This window comes from Terrapene carolina, unplaced genomic scaffold (assembly GCF_002925995.2).
Source record: "Terrapene carolina triunguis isolate 2854851 unplaced genomic scaffold, T_m_triunguis-2.0 Scaffold132, whole genome shotgun sequence".
Lineage (NCBI taxonomy): Eukaryota > Metazoa > Chordata > Testudines > Emydidae > Terrapene > Terrapene triunguis.
The window spans coordinates 18,344,057-18,360,512 of record NW_020664483.1 but is presented as its reverse complement, the minus strand read 5'-3'; the positions used below and the strand labels follow the sequence as shown (position 1 = coordinate 18,360,512).

Genomic DNA, 16,456 nt, shown 5'->3' with positions numbered 1-16,456 from the left:
AAAATTGAGTCCAACTCCAATTACATAAATATGTCTAGATGATCATGATGGTCCCTTCTGGGCTTATAAACTCAGACTTTAAGCAGTAGTAGTACTAGCAGTACCCAAAACACAGTCTGCGGACTGCTAGTGATCCCTAGACCACTTGCTAATGGTCTGTGGAGAAGTGGCTGGTCACATGGTGCTGCTTGTCTTACTTACCTTCTGTTTCTCTCAGCTGGAATCTGAGGGAAGACAAAATGAACAAAAGTAGGAAGTGTGATTAACTTTTTTCAGAGATTACTTGCTGATCTTTAATGTTAAGTTAAAATACACAAATAGTTTCACAATATTACTCTGCAGTGTGTAATAATTGCTGTAGTTGCACCTAAGCATTATGCAATAACAAATGGGAGGGGAGCTGGTCCATGCAATCGCAGATGGGAATGGAGTTGGCCCATAAGACAGTATCTCCATTAAGAGGTGGTCTGCACTGGAGAAGTTTACTAATGCCTGTATAATAGAAAACACCAAAATTAAGAGTAAACAGTAAATTCTGTAGATAGGAGTTTTGGTAGGTGTTGTAGAGCTTTTGTTGCCTTAACTTCGCCACCATTTTGAAATCATTTAAAGAACTCAAATATTGATTTTGAATTTGTGCTGGAGGAGTTTATGGATTTATCTGTACCTCAGTCAGAAAGCATGTAGTTCTGTCTTCAACAGAGCCATGTTTAGAAACACTGGAAAAAATACCTTTCCCTATCTGTGGAATCCACCTTTTCAGGAGGCCGATGGAATACAATAGTTTGCCATATCTACTGATTCACCTTTAGAATCTATTCCAACCTAATGGCTGTGTCTTCTCCAGCAGTCTGGTGGGGGTTTAAAACCCAGTGGCTTCATGTTTCCCACCAGCAACTATTCTGCAAACTATAAACCGTCCATGGACCACAGTTTAGGAAACAGTGCCTTAAGATTGAAGGGTTGGTTAGGATTAAGATGCTCTCTCAGGCTCCTTGAAAACTAAACTGGTATGGATATATGCTTTCAAACTGAAAATTATAGAAAACTTTTCATTGCTGATTTTTGGTAAAATCATGTTTTTCTAACTGTGTTTAATCTCCCAGGGAACAACACAGAATTCTTTGAATGTCCAAGGGACTTCGTCACAGAATCAACAGGTAATTCTTATTAGTTTATTTATTCCTGCCATTGCTTTCTCTGTTTTGAGAATTAGCAGGAAGAGAAAGCACTAAACAAACATCATTTAATATTTGTGTTATACAATAGAACTCCAGTATTTAAAAAAGCGCATTTGACTAGTTTAGAATTGTTTTAAATTGGACTTTGGTGGGGAATTTCTGCAGTACATAGAATGAGTTCTTTGTACATGCTCTGAATTTTGTTATATCCTCCCCCACCCCCTTAACTGGCATGTATGGAGAGACAGCTGCTATTACAAACTTCAGGTCTGATTTTTAGTTTTTCCCCAGATCCTTTATTTCACAATTCCAGTGGATAAAGGGGGCAGAAACAGCCTCTGGAGAATACCCCTAGTATATGGGATTTTATTGGATGCTATAGAACTGTCCGAACACCTATATGTTGTCCTCTGAATAGTCCCCTAATGTAGAGGGTATATTGGAGAATAGAGGAGGTGTGGCCAGAGCACCCCGAGATGACCTCAGGCAGCTGTATGTGTTTGAGCTGCCCCAAGGCTGCTCTCACATAGATTGGGAGTTGAGTAGGCCCCTTAACATGGCCAAGAATTCAAAGAGGCCAAAAAATTGCAGAAAGCTATTTTTGTGCTCTTTCTCTCCTCCTCCCCCCCCCCCCCCCCAAGTTCTTGTGCCAATTGCAAGGATCGAGAATTGGACCCAGTGTCTTTGTGGGAACAAACACAGACAGCTGCCTGAGTTCATCTAAGGGTGATCTGGCAGTTGAGACTAGCTGGAGCACAGCATGCTTCGGACCCAGCGTCTGTGTGGGAATTGTTGTCCCCTCTCTGCAGTAGAGGAATTTAATATATATCTTCATAAGAAGCATGGCCAGAAAAGTGTAACTGACAATGCTGAATGTTCAGGTCTCTGTACAGCCTTCTCCCTTCAAAGTTGATGACTTTGTAACTAGTTGTAACAACTGGGTTATTCTTCTCAGCTGAAGGGAATTACCTAATTATACTGAAGCCAAATAAAGTAGAGATACTTCGCTGATCCCTGCCATTGAGACACCTCCCTGTTCACTTGAGAAGGTACTGAACTGCTATATGCAAAGTATCAGCAAATCTGTCTATAGCACTGAATATTCAGTGGGCCACTGAAGCAACATTAGGAAGTATACATATCTTACATATCTTCAAATAGAATGGTTACTCCCTCGACTTTACTACAGCACGCTGTTCAAAGCTGGTAATTCTATGGAAGTGACAACTGACATGGTCAACTATCTTTTTAGATATTTATGCCTTTTTAAAATTAGCAGTTCTACATGCTTACAGTGAATGAATTTGAAATACCTCTGTCCCCCAACTTACTGCATCTCTTGATATTCTACTAATAAGATACTAACATTGATAGCAGAGAAAATGGACAAATTTAAAAATGTACTAAAGGGATTATGAAAGATACAGTTTAGCCAATAAGTGACTGAAGTCTAAACCAGTCTTATGAGGAACATTAACAGTATGCTAGTTTCTTTCCAGTAGTTTCAGTGGAAGTATAAAGAAAGTAGATGAGTGCTACTTATATTTTGCATGACTTATTGAATTATGTTCTTCTGTTATTGTAGGTGCCTGATAATCCACCAAACTATATACTCTTCCTTAATAACTTGCCAGAAGAGACAAATGAGATGATGCTGTCTATGCTATTTAATCAGTAAGTTGTGTATATAACATTTTTTTTCTCCTTTCATTCTCCATTATATGCACACACACACACTTTCCTCAGCCCTGACCTGTAGGGGATACTTAACAGTATGAGAGTTCAGTCTTGGGTCCAGTTAATCCTTGGCCTTACTGCTGAAAATACAGCCATGTAAATTGTGGTGGCTCTTTAATATGGACACCTGCCCATTAGGAACTAGAGAGACAAGGTGGGTCAGGTAATATCTTTTATTGGACCAACTTCTCCTGGTGAGAGGGACAAGTTTCAGGTCAGACCTGAAGAAGAGCTCTGTGTAAGCTCGAAAGCTTGTGTCTCTCACCAGTAGCAGTTGGTCTAATAAAAGATATTACCTCACGTACCTTGTCTCTCTAGTATCCTGTGACCCACACAGTTACAACAGCACTGCATACAACATTAGGAACTAGCTCAATTCACGTAGACCATCTATACCCATCAGATGGTTATGACTCGCAACCAATCTGGGTTAGAGTTCAAGCTAGTGACTTTGAGGTGAAAGACTGCACAGTCACAGAAATGACTATAGACTTTATATGATTTAAGTCAATCTCAAACTTTTGGAAGCTCAGCTCCCCCTTTGGGAAGATGAAACCCACTTTCATTCTCCCTGCAACCATCATTTGGTTTTTAAGGTCCACTTATCTTACCAAATGCATCTTTCTCATCCTGGCTAGTCGTTCATGTGGCCCCAGGAATATACAACCCACTGTCTTGGGCATGTTGTAGAGCTTCATAATATGATCCTCCTCCGTTCTTATACAATAAATATTAACATTTTAAACTGTCATTGGTATCTGAGTTAGCATTCAGTGAAATTAATGGGGAATTTCACATCTTGGTGCTCTTATTTCAGGCTCTCTGCAAACGCAGGCAGATGTCGCTGCATCATTTTAATTTGCTTCTTGTTTTGAAGGCTTTCTTTGCAACCATAACAGCTAAACACTTCATTTTTAAAAAAAATGAAAGCTGAGACTGAGGCAATTGAAAGTATTGTACATGCTTTCTGAGACTTGGGGTGTGCTCCAAACTTTGTTTTGCTCATGAATAATTTGTCTGTTTTCCATTCTCATTTGTCTTACAGTAACACTGTTTGTTCCTCCTCTGCATTTCCTCACTTTCTAAATAACTTAAATGTCTACATGAATTTACTCCATCTGTTCAGAAAATTCACTACTGGGTTGAGATTGACTTTGGAAAGTTCAGCAATTAAGAGACAATTTACAGTTATAAGCACTTGCACATGGGGATATAATTGATATTAAATTGTAATGATAGTCTTTGCTGTACTGTGGTCCAGGAATAGGAAATGTTACTTAAATAACTTTAAAGTATTAATCTACTATAGCAATGATACTCCACATATGCTGCTTTGGGTCTGGATATGTAGTTCTTGGGGAATCTTTGAATTTCAGTGGAGCTATTCTTGGTCTCATCCAATGCAGCATAGGGATTGAAGAGAATGGAAGTACCACATTCCCTCAGGTGAAGCAGGAGAGTGGGGAGGAGATGGAAAACATCCCTCCTAGGATCCCTGTGTCATGGGAAGAAAGCTCCATATGATGGTCTATCAGAATAGTATGACATCCTGACTTTGCTTGCTTGATGTTTTTTCCCTAATGCCCCACACATAATGGAGCAATGACCATGTAACCTCATGCTGCTGCAGATATGACAACTGCAGTGTAGAGAATGCCTTGCTGTGATTGAGTTTCTCTGCCACTTCATTACTAGTCAAGTAGCTTCACGTTTCCTTACAGATGAGAACTACTGCGCTACTTTTAAATGTGTTACTAGTAGTGACGGAATGTTATAGTATTGGGTGCTTATGATAAGGCTTAGCAGTTGCTTGAGAGATTTACCATCCGATATAAATCAATGTCATCTTATCTGACTGACTTCTCCTTTGTTTTAAAGGTTCCCTGGCTTCAAAGAAGTACGTTTAGTGCCTGGGAGACATGACATTGCTTTTGTGGAGTTTGAAAATGAGGGACAGGCGGGAGCTGCTCGTGATGCTCTCCAAGGGTTCAAGATTACTCCATCCCATGCAATGAAAATCACTTATGCTAAGAAATAACCATGGATGTTATCTTAAAAGGACTGTTTTGTATAATATACCACCTTTTTGGCCAACTAAAATTGTATCTTCTTTTGAAGAAGAGTAAGGAGACATTTGTGTAAAACTGTAAGGGTTACTCAAGTAGGACAACTGTAGAGTTCCACATCTAGTGGATAGTAACTTGCTGTGCTGAAATCCTAACTTCGTAAAAATAAATGCTATTTTTATTTTGTTGAAGCTATGATTTTGCATCATCTGTTTTATTGGCTAACGATTTTCCTACTGATGTTTCACTGTCTCAGAAGAGACTGTTTGTTTTGTTCCAAAGTTACGCTTTTTTAAAAAAGAATGATGGAGACAGGAATACCAATATATTTGGATTAAATACAGTATCATATTTACACTGTTCTCAGTTTGATTGAAAAACAAAGCTGCTCCTTTGATAAGGAGGTCAGGCTTTTGTCGCCAAAGGAAGCAAGAGGGGAGTGGTGATTCTCCAGTTCCTGATAGCAGGTGGAGAGTAGGGAGCGAAGCATGTCACTGGTGGCTTCATCCCCTGAAACGGTGATACACGTAGAAAAGGAATTTGTGGACTGGGTGGGGCAGGGGAAGGTGTGCAGGTGATAGTTTAGGTCTCTTGCTTACTTTCCTATTCTTGTCTGTCTGATCTCTAGCTTGTTTCTAATGATCCTGGAGTCTTTAATGGCAAGGTGGTTTAGGGGACCATTCTGGTACTCTATAAAGCTGCTGCAGGATAGCCTGATGGTGCATGCAGCCTCGTCTCTTGTTAGGTAGGATTTCCCAAATCCCATTTTATTTCAAACCATTGTGACTAAAATAGGGACTTGGATTCAATTTTTTTTAATACATGACATTAAGGGCTTGTCTTCACTACCAGGGTAAATTGACCTAAGTTAAGCTATTCCAGCTATGTAAATAATGTAGCTGGAGTCGACGTAGCTTAGGTCGACTTACCACGGTGTCTTCACTGCGCTGCGTCAACAAGAGACACTCTCCGGTTGACTTACCATACTCTTCTCGGGGAGCTGGAGTACCAGAGTTGATCGGAGAGCATTCTGCCATCGATTTGGTGGGTCTTCAGTAGACCCGCTAAATCGACACCCACTGCATCGATCGCAGCAGTGTGACTACAAGCCTCTATACACCATCACTGTAAGGTCCTAAATGAACTGCATGTTAAAGTGCCAGCCTGGGACTTGGGAGACCCAGGTTCAATAAGTTGACTTGTTGCAGACTTTGTGACCCTTGGGCAAGTCACTTAGCCTCTTTATGCCTCAGTTCCCCATCTGTAAATTGGGGATAATAGCACTTCTGTATCTCATGGGAATGTTGTGAGGGTAAATACATTAAAGACTGTGAGGTGTTTAGATAGTATGAATGGGGATCATACAGGGGTACAGCATTTATTTTGTACAAGAAAAGCTAAAGCATTTTTCTAGACCAAGTGAATAAAGAAACCCAGTTAAAATACACATTTATATTCTGGATGAAACCTGCACCGGAACTGTTGGGAATTTGTACTGCAGACTTTCCTGGACATTCAGACCCTAGTCAATGTAGACCTGGACAAACAGGTGTCAGACTTGCCTTCAGCTCTCCCCACACCTTTAACTTCTGGACCTGTTAGGCCACTAAAATACTTTGGATAAGGGTGAGTGAGTCTGGCGTGGGTTTTTGGTAGGATTTTTTGTGGGGAGGAAGGGGCAGCCCAGGTCTGTGCTATTGTTTCTGATCCAGGCACCAGCTACTCTGAGGACTACGCCCTTAACAACCAAAATTAACATGGTACCTTTACTGAATAGACTGAACCTACCTGCTCTCAAAGGAAATCTGCACCGTAATTGCTATTTTGACCAAAACTTAGTATCTTCAGGAGAGCATGAAGCCACTTTAGAACAAGACACATTCACTCTTTGTATGCTTCTTGATTTGATATTGGTATATAAAAATTGCTGTGGAATAGGAGACTGTGCTATATTTCAGTAGGACCTATAGTGATCTGTATATAAAATCGCATTTTGTTAAAGGAGACTCCAATGGGAGGATTTTTCACTTTCCACCCCGAAGTAAATTGCAAAATCCTCTTTTAATAGTATATTCATACTTCCCATATCTTTTGCAGTAATTTTACTTGAGCATACACGATTGAAAGTTCCACTTAGCAATTACTGACCTAAGACAACTGGTAGGTTGCATATTTGTCATGAATGTCCGAGTAACTTTTTTTTTTTTTTTTTTCTGGTGTAGTTTTTTTTTAAAAGGGCGGGAGGACATTTTTGTAGGTGCCCTAATTCTGAACTAGGGATTCCACCACCTTTTTGATGTGCATGTAATGGAGTCTCCCATATGGTTTAGCATTTAGACCAATCCATGGTACATAATTTGGGAAGGAGTGTGCTGAGGTACAACAAAGAGCAGCTAGATGTCAACTTCATGTTGAGATGGAGAGCAAGGCAACAGCCGGAAGATCAGGGAGAATGTAATTAACATAATCAGAATATGACAAGGACATAATGTTAGAGAGACAAGGTGGGTGAGGTTATATTGTTTATTGGATCAACCTCTATTGGTGTGAGAGAGAAGCTTTTGTGTGTGGCTCGAAAGCTTGTCTCTCATCAACAGAAGCTGATCCAATAAAAGATATTAACTCACCCACCTTGTCTCTCTAATACTGACACAGCTACAATCGCACTGCAAGGAGACAGTATTAACATTCCTACTTTATGAAGAATCCCATAGGATTTGTAATAACTAGCTGACAGTCACTGCTGTTTTGTTCCTTACCTGAAAAACGGCACGTTTATCAGCATGGGGGGGCCCCCCCTTAGGCATTGATTCAGTACTGACTCTCCCAAGAGTGCCACGTAATCACTTGCCAAACTATCAGGTGTCCCTAGGTCAGTGATCTCCCCTGCAAGTACTGAGCTGGCTTAGCCTTCCATTACTTGTGAGAACGGTGGGGATCATGGAAGTAGGTGGTATGACTGAAGGCCACTGTTCTCTTTATTATCACCTTTTTCTTCCTATGTATCATACTGAATTTTAAACGTGCTGACCTTTAAAATGCTGTCTTCAAGGAGTAGAGATCAATCTGTTACAACATACGCAGTTCAGTGCCTCAAGTGCACAACTTCTCCAGTGTGAGTCCAGTTATGCAACAGCGTGCTGTGAGATTTTCAGGGAGGAATGTGATTCTACACTCGCATGCAAGACATGACCTCACACATACGGTGGGTGCAAGGTCATGCTGTGGTGAGGATACTGCAGTTATGTAAATTAGGATGGAAAAGGGTTGTTCTGGCATAAGCTGTTAAATGTTTGCTTTTTAACTAGAGCACCCAATGAAATTAAAGCTTTGTCCACGCTATGAATATGCAGTGCCTAAATTTCAAATGTAATTTGCTGATGCAGAGCCTTTCACTGAGATTCAACTACCTGTGCCACTGACTAGGTTTATTTATATTTGCAGTAGTGCCTAAGGGCCCTGTAGAAACAAGACACAGAGACAGTCTGCCCCAGAAAGCTCTGACTTTGTCTTTGTACATTTCATGAGAATCAAGGATTTATGGACTTTAAGGGATGTTATTTCATTTGCTGCTTAACGAGTACTGATTATTTTTTTCATCTTCAGACAAATTTTGCCTGAGGTGGTGATAAGAATATTACACTTAATGAAGGCCTACAGGAAAGTATAGAATGTCTCTGTAATACAGCAGTTTATTGAAGCAATGGTACAAAAAGGCTTTGGAAAGGGATTGTATTTGGTAAATAAAACCTGAGGGTCCCCTGGGGCCCTATGGTTCCTCTTAAAGTAGTGGAATGTTAATCTAATCTCTTCCCATTGGTCAGGGAAATGTTTGTCCAGATGTCTAGCTTTTCCATAAAAGATAAGTGTTACCAGACTTGGCATGCATTTGAGAGAGAAGTGCTAGCAAAGAACATTGATAGAAAAATGACACTAACTATTGATTTGGTTATACTATTTTTATGCCTTGGAGTTGCATATCCTGGCGTGACTGGAATTTTTATGGACAAACTTGCCAGCAAAAAGCTCTGTGCTGATGAGGAGTGTGCTTGTAAGTATTTTTGTTTAAACTTTAGTAAAGCATATGATCAAAACTAAATGTGTTTTTTATACAAAGCAGTGTCTGGTTTTGAAATGTAAGAACGAGCTGCTTGTTAGCTTTGCTGTATTAAATCGGTGTCTTTGTACCTTTAAAAAATTTTTTAATGTGGCAAAACCACATGTGAAATTAATTTATATTCCACATGCTGCTTTTTCAAGGATTTTGTTTCAAAATCCATTATAATCAAAGGTAGGTGTAGTTAAAAACATTTTTCTGAGAACACCGTTGTAGTGTTGTAATGTTGTGATAAAGTGAGTATCTCTGGCTTTACTCTGCTTAGTACAGACTGAAAATTGTGTAAGATGAAATCTGGCAGCCTTTTCTCTGATTACTTGCTTCAGAGAGAGTCTAATATATACGCGTTATCTACCTCCTTTTTTTCCTTTGCAGACACCATTTCCCTTGCCAGAGCAGAAGATGATTACAACGCACCAGACTGCAGGTTCATTAATATTAAAAAAGGGCAGTTGATTTATGTTTATTCAAAACTAGTGAAAGAGAGAGAAGCTGGAGAGTTCTGGGCTGGAAGTGTAAGATGAAATTCTTCTTTATACAAGCATTAATCTACCTCTAGTTGGCTAGTAATGTTTCTTTGTCAACATCCACTTTTTAAAAAGCAGAATTTAGCAGCGAAACTAAATCCTGTGGCTTTTTTAAAGACTGCATCTGAGATTTTAAAAAAGTGAATATACAAAACTTTCCAATCCAGACTTCACAAGCATTGATAAGAATCTCTCTCATATTGAGAGACCATATAACCTATTAAAATATAGATAATAGTATAATGGAAATAAATGCACTGAAGCAATCAAAATAAAATCCAATGCTCTTCTGCTGCTGCCATTTATTCAAAGAATCAGGTGCAAACGTTTTACAGCAACCTAAATTTGCGAAGAGACACTGATGACAATGGATCATTAAATCTTAACTCCACCCTTTCATTTAAAGGAAAATAAAACTGCCACTCCACTTTTATCTGGAAAATCTTACAAATAATGTATCCTAAATATAACTTATTTGGAGTCCTGTGTGTCCATGTTCTGGCTTATATTCATGCCTCCTTTTGAAAAAAATCTTGTCCTAGTTAATCAAGTAGCATGAAAACCAAAAGACCACAAGACAAGAGGGAGAGAGAGTATGATTGCTGCTTTTGACAAAAACTTGAACTAGTTTAATTTGGATGTGGGCTGCTTTATTGTGTCTAATTATAGCTTTTCTTGCTCTAAGGTGTATGGTGAGCAGTATGAAGACCAGATGGGAACAGTTGGCTACTTCCCTAGCAGTTTAGTCTCTGAGCAGTATGTTTATCAAGAAGCTAATAAGACAATCCCTACAACGGTAAGGAATCTGCAAAAGGCCAGGGGGTTACATAAATATACTCAACTGTGTAATGCTAATTTGCTATAAAAACAAATCATCGCTATGCACTACACCATCCCACTGTTGACTGTAATAGTGCTGAGCCACACACGATGCCTGGGGCCTGATCCTGTTTCCAATACTTTGTTGAGGAGCACCACTGAACTCATAATTTAGGGTTTGATCCTGCTCCCATTTGAGTCAATTGAAAAACTCTCTTATTGACTTGAATGGTGTAGATTTAAGCCCATTATGCATTGGGCACAAGATTCCATTTGCAGTGCATAGCAAGTTTTATTGGTCCTACAGAGCCGGAGAATCATGCTGCATATTCGTGAGCACCCTATACTGTCGCAGTCTCCGTTAATTATTTACACAAATAGAGATCTGTCTGTTTTATAGAGAATTCTTGTAATGAGCACATGCTTCACTTTCCTTATGTGATAGGAGCCTGACTGAGTTCTGCTATCTACTCCTGTGGGAACGGGAAGAGGCTTCAACTACATGTGAAAATTCACTCATTCTCAATTCAGTTCAATATTAGACGAAGCATTCCCGGCTATTTTTTAACACCAAAAGGGCTTTTTTCTAAAACCACCCAGTACTTTTTTGTTTTAAAATATAAGTGCTTCTCAATTTACTAAACCAAAACAATGAAAAGGAAAGTTTTAGCAAATTTTAAAGGAACTTTGTATAATCTATGGGCTGTATAAGTAGGGGCATTGCCAGCAGATCGAGGAACATGATTGTTCCCCTTTATTCGACGTTGGTGAGGCCTCATCTGGAGTACTGTGTCCAGTTTTGGGACCCACACTACAAGAAGGATGTTGAAAAATTGGAAAGAGTCCAGCGGAGGGCAACAAAAACGATTAGGGGTCTGGAGCACATGACTTATGAGGAGAGGCTGAGGGAACTGGGATTGTTTAGTCTGCAGAAGAGAAGAATGAAGGGGGATTTGATAGCTGCTTTCAACTACCTGAAGGGGGTTCCAAAGAGGATGGAGCTTGGCTGTTCTCAGTGGTGGCAGATGACAGAACAAGGAGCAATGGTCTCAAGTTGCAGTGGGGGAGGTCTAGGTTGGATATTAGGAAACACTATTTCACTAGGAGGGTGGTGAAGCACTGGAATGCGTTACCTAGGGAGGTGGTGGAATCTCCTTCCTTGGAGGTTTTTAAGGCCCGGCTTGACAAAGCCCTGGCTAGGATGATTTAGTTGGGAATTGGTCCTGCTTTGAGCAGGGGGTTGGACTAGATGACCTCCTGAGGTCCCTTCCAACCCTGATATTCTATGATTCTATGTGCCCTCCACCCCGTGTGTGTGAAAAGCTTGTTTACTCATAAAAGGAGAAAGCGTTAATACACAAAATTAAAATGATTGGAAACATTCAAATGTTTATTTTGAAACAACCAGGCTGCTTTATTTTAAAACACATCCTTCTGTTGCACTGTATCAGATTTCTGTAGTTTCTCAAGCTTTCCACTGCCCCATGGAATTTTTAACTTTACTGAAGACTTGTAATATATTCACATAAAAAACCCCTCAATTACACTGTGAAGCAGATGTTTGGTTTCTCAGAAGCTAGTGTGTTGGCACAGAGACTCAGATTGCTTGGTAGCTTGTCTCTTTAAAACCACTTTCATGAAAACCTTAAAACATTTTTCATTGAACAGGTTTCTGGTAATTACCTTCATTAATATTGAATAGTAAGCTATGTTCTGTTCAAATGTATGACTCCATTCAAACAGGAAAGCATTTGAAAAATCCTCTTCAAGCGATATATGTGTTTCATCATTGTTTTTATGTTCAAAAGTATTTTATTAGCAGGTGTGGTCCAGGGGAAATTCACAGAACATATTTCTATGGGTAAATTAACTGAACAGTTACTTGGTAGGACTTGTACTTTATCAAGCAAGTTTTATTTACAGGAATTTAAAGGGCCAGATTTAGTCAGAGCTGCCCAGAGGATTCAGGGGGCCTGGGGCAAAGCAATTTTGGGGGCCCCTTCCATAAAAAAAGTTGCAATACTATATTCTCGTGGGGGCCCCTGCGGGGCCTGGGGCAAATTGCCCCCCTCTCTCCCCCTCCCCGGGCAGCCCTGGATTTAGTTCTACTATAAAGTGGCCACATCTCCTCTGAAGTCCATGGCAGGCCACTATATTACACCAGGACTGAATGTGGCTCAGTGTGTAGCAACCATTGATTAGCCATAATAAATGAAAGAACAAAAGAGAAACAAAACCAGAAAGGCTTAGTAAAAAGCATTATCCAGTCAATATGGAACTCTTCTCTAGTATTCTGAGACAAGTTCCATGATTTATACAATAGAATTTTAAGGTGGTAATTATTTAACATTTGCTTCTCCTTGCTTACCTTTTCAAAATGTATTTTGTACCTTGATTCAGTTTGTACCCAGTTCTTATTTGGTATAACAATGCCTAAGACCCTCTGCTCATTTTTCTAATGACTGTGTCTTTCAGGCCATTGACTTCTTCTGTGAATAGTACCGGTATGTGGCTGGGTCATCACCAGGCGGATACCAAGAGACTCTGATGGATATAAACCTGAAAACCCATGGCCGACTACTCCGAATTCTTTTTCTTTCTTGTTTGTAAAATAATACATTTATTTCTAAATAAGAATTTGTTGAAAGGGAGTGATTGCTGGGGAAAAAAGTTTAAAACCTTAGATATAAACCACATGGCATATGCTTCGAAAGTCTTTCTACCTGAAATTACTTTGTTATATTCATTGGTAAGTTAGCACCCTTTAAACTACTGCATTGTCATATTCAAAGTTATCTAATATTTGAGGTAAGACTTTAAATATCTTATGTTGCATTTATTTTCTCACTATACAAGCACATTTTATGTTATTAAATAAAATTACATTACAAGTGCACAAAGCTGTGTGTGAGACACAAACAAAAGTAAGGAAATTTATGGTGTATGGGGAAAATCATGTCTACGCCAATACTAAGTATTAAAAAAGAGCATCACCTTAACTGCTTGCTGAGGGCAGCTAGTGTGTCTAGCTTTACACAATGGGTAAAGAGAAGGGTACATGGACCCTTACACACATTTCTAAACAAGGGCTCCCTGAATTTCTGTGCTTGTGCTCCTGGGGCCTGATTCAGCACTGCACAACCTGAGTTTTCGGATGGTGTAAACTGAGATTAGCTTTAGCATTTATATTCCCAAACTTCAGGGATGAAGGCAGTACCCGTCTGGACCCTATTCACCACTCTGCCTGTGCATGGGGCTAGAGAGGAACAACCACCATCTGGGGGAGAATTCCTGCTGTGCAGCTGCTGGATAGGGCCAGTGGATATGGCCCTATGTTGTCCCTCTTTGCAGCTTCTACTGGGGGCAGGACAGGGAGTGTCCATACAGCGGTGAGCGGCAAAGTAGCCCACCAAAAATGTAGGGAATCTAGAGGAATCTGGGCAACCTGGTTCCCCCATGCCAGAGGTATGCTATCAGTGGTGTGCCTTTCAGCACAGAATCTAGCCAGGGGCCTCAAAGACCGACTCTGATACTAGAAAATCTAATGCTGAAGAAAAATCAAGTTGGGATTTCACCCTGTAGTTAAATTTGGCATTTGCATAGAACATCTGGTTGCGTGGAACAATGACTACATCAGGCAGTGGAGAAGCAGTATTTGTCTGCTGGAGCTGAATTCAGTGTCTGTTCACCAGCTGTGCCATTTGTTGAATGGCTCTCGCCCAACCCATCTTTAGAAATGTCACCAAAAAATTCCAGATGTCTATTTTACTTGCTGGCACTGCAAGCACTCCTGATCTCACGATCACTAGTGACCCACGCAGGATCTGAATTAAGGTGAGACAGGCTGGGTGCATTTATAGCTGCTTCCCTTTTCTAATCTAGATGATCCACTTTTAAGTTGTCCATAGGGGAACTGTAACTGCATTACCTACTCTATTTTCAGCTGAATGTTAACTAAGAGATAAAGCAAGCAGAGGCACAGGATGCAATTGATGCAGTGATTCTTGATCTTGATGGCCAGGCTTTCTAGAAAGCAGGCCTTTACTGCTCAAATACAGTGCTGTAAAAACTTAATGGGGCAGATCAACTTTGCCTTGGATAGGAAGGGACAGTTCCTGCATCAGTGAGGGCCTGGGTGCTGAAGTGGGAGTTCACACCAGAGGAGATGCGTGTAGTATTTCTATCACCATCATGGTGGGGCAGACGGTTAACTGAATCAGTTGAGCACTGAGCCCTAATTCACTGTTGCCAACTCTCATAATTATATCATGAATCTTGTGATAATTGGTCTTTTTCTTAATGTTCCAGCTGCTGGAAGCAGGTTAGTCCTAGAGAATCTCATTTTTCATTATAAAAGAGAGTTTCTAGCCCTCCTGGTTGCAGAGAAAAGCTTGAAAACATGAATCCTAAATGTGCCAGCACTAAAGACAAATAAAAAGAACCCAGTTTTTAAATCTCATGATATTCTGGGGCCTGATTCATGGTTCTTGAACACTTGAGGCTGGCAGTACTGCTAATTTAATAGTCAGTTGAAAATCTATCAATAGTTTTGACATTAAATATAGCCCAACCAAATGTGTAGAAACTGTCTCCTTCATGTCCTTGGGTGCAACTCATTTCATAACCACACAGCCTGGCATTCAGACTCCTGAGCCTGTAGGGCAACACCTAGAGAACTGGTTGAATAAAACAAGAAAGGACCCACACCACAGGGAGAGAAGAATTGACAACGTCCCAGTGGTAGACTATAGCCCCTCCACACCTTCCTCACAGACAGTCTACAGCCAGACTGGTGGAAAAGCTATGTGCAAATCCAGGTCTCCCACTGTACACAGACATTTTCAGTCACCCTGCTTACGTCGATGCAGCCGTTGATACTGAATTAAATCTGTCAGTGCCTTACTTACTATAATATACAGTCAGTACATTTGCATGTATGGCATCATGGACAGGCAGTATATGCCTGTTTAATTCACAGGGTCTATCTGCAGCTGGGAGGTGTAATTTCTAGCACGTTGCTGTGGCAGCTTGGGCTAGCCGCCTGAGTATGTAACTAAGATCTCAAATGGGGTTATACTCAGATGGCGAGTCCAAGCTGTGGTCCTTGCTACCCCAGCCAGGCAGCTATTTTTAGCACTCTAGCTCGTGCAGAGCTACCACCTTTATGTTTACCGGAGCTGGTTTCAGAACTGAGAACCTAGTTGGAAGGCACAGCCAGAATCCCAGGCAGAACAATTTGCATTTAAGCTTTGTTATTAAAAAAAAGCTGCTGCTAATTTCTCTGTCCACCAAGACCATATGGCTCTGTCTACGATGTCCTCCAACTAGATTCTGATTTTGAAACCATGGCACCTATCTGAACTAACTGAGCACTCTTCATTACCTCTCTCCCTGTCCCCAAAAACTTGTGATGAAGGGAAGCCTTCATTACTTCCTACTTGGTGTTTGTCTTTGCTGATCATACACCAGTGTGCAGTGGGGTTGTAGTGCCCTCCAGTGGTTGTTTCATGCTCCAGGTTTGAAATGAAATGATTGATTACACAGAAGTATTCCAGTTCCTGAGCATAGTTGTTAACACTATGGATGATTGGTTTTATAAAAGCTTTACAAATGCTTACCTAATTTTACCCCGTACTCCCAAGGAAATACTTTATGAAAGAAGCATTTCTTATTAGCAGTGCATGACGCTGTATATGGTTTATTATTCTATGTGAGCTAAACAATATGTGTTAAAGATGGCTTGGACTTCTCTGTTAGGGCAGGTCTACACTTACCTCCAGAGTGATCGATCCAGCAGGGGTTGATTTATTGCGTCTAGTGAAGACGTGATAAATCGACGGCCGAGCGCTCTCCCGTCGACTCCGGTACTCCACCGGAGCGAGAGGCGCAGGCAGAGTCGACGGGGGAGCGTCAGCAGTCAACTTACCGCAGTGAAGACACCGCACTAAGTAGATCTAAGTACGTCGACTTCAGCTACATTATTCATGTAGCTGAAATTGTGTAACTTAG

The 16,456-nt window shown here is 40.5% G+C and overlaps 2 protein-coding genes across 4 annotated transcripts in view; both read left to right on the top strand.

Moving 5' to 3' along the window:
- SNRPB2 (small nuclear ribonucleoprotein polypeptide B2) overlaps positions 1 to 5,175 on the top strand; it is a 21,915-nt gene extending 16,740 nt beyond the window's left edge. For all 3 annotated transcript variants that reach the window (XM_026653240.1, XM_026653241.2, XM_026653242.1), the window contains exons 5-7: positions 1,107 to 1,160; positions 2,767 to 2,855; positions 4,797 to 5,175. In XM_026653240.1, coding sequence (XP_026509025.1) covers positions 1,107 to 1,160; positions 2,767 to 2,855; positions 4,797 to 4,956 — 303 coding nt within the window. In that variant the 3' untranslated portion in view covers positions 4,957 to 5,175. The remainder of the gene's footprint in view (positions 1 to 1,106; positions 1,161 to 2,766; positions 2,856 to 4,796) is intronic.
- Positions 5,176 to 7,602: 2,427 nt separating this feature from the next.
- OTOR (otoraplin) lies at positions 7,603 to 13,297 on the top strand. The gene is made up of 4 exons (XM_026653195.2): positions 7,603 to 9,035; positions 9,477 to 9,616; positions 10,314 to 10,424; positions 12,923 to 13,297. The coding sequence occupies exons 1-4, from the start codon at positions 8,813 to 8,815 to the stop codon at positions 12,944 to 12,946; spliced, it is 498 nt and encodes a 165-aa protein (XP_026508980.1). The 5' UTR covers positions 7,603 to 8,812; the 3' UTR covers positions 12,947 to 13,297.
- Positions 13,298 to 16,456: the final 3,159 nt, after the last annotated feature.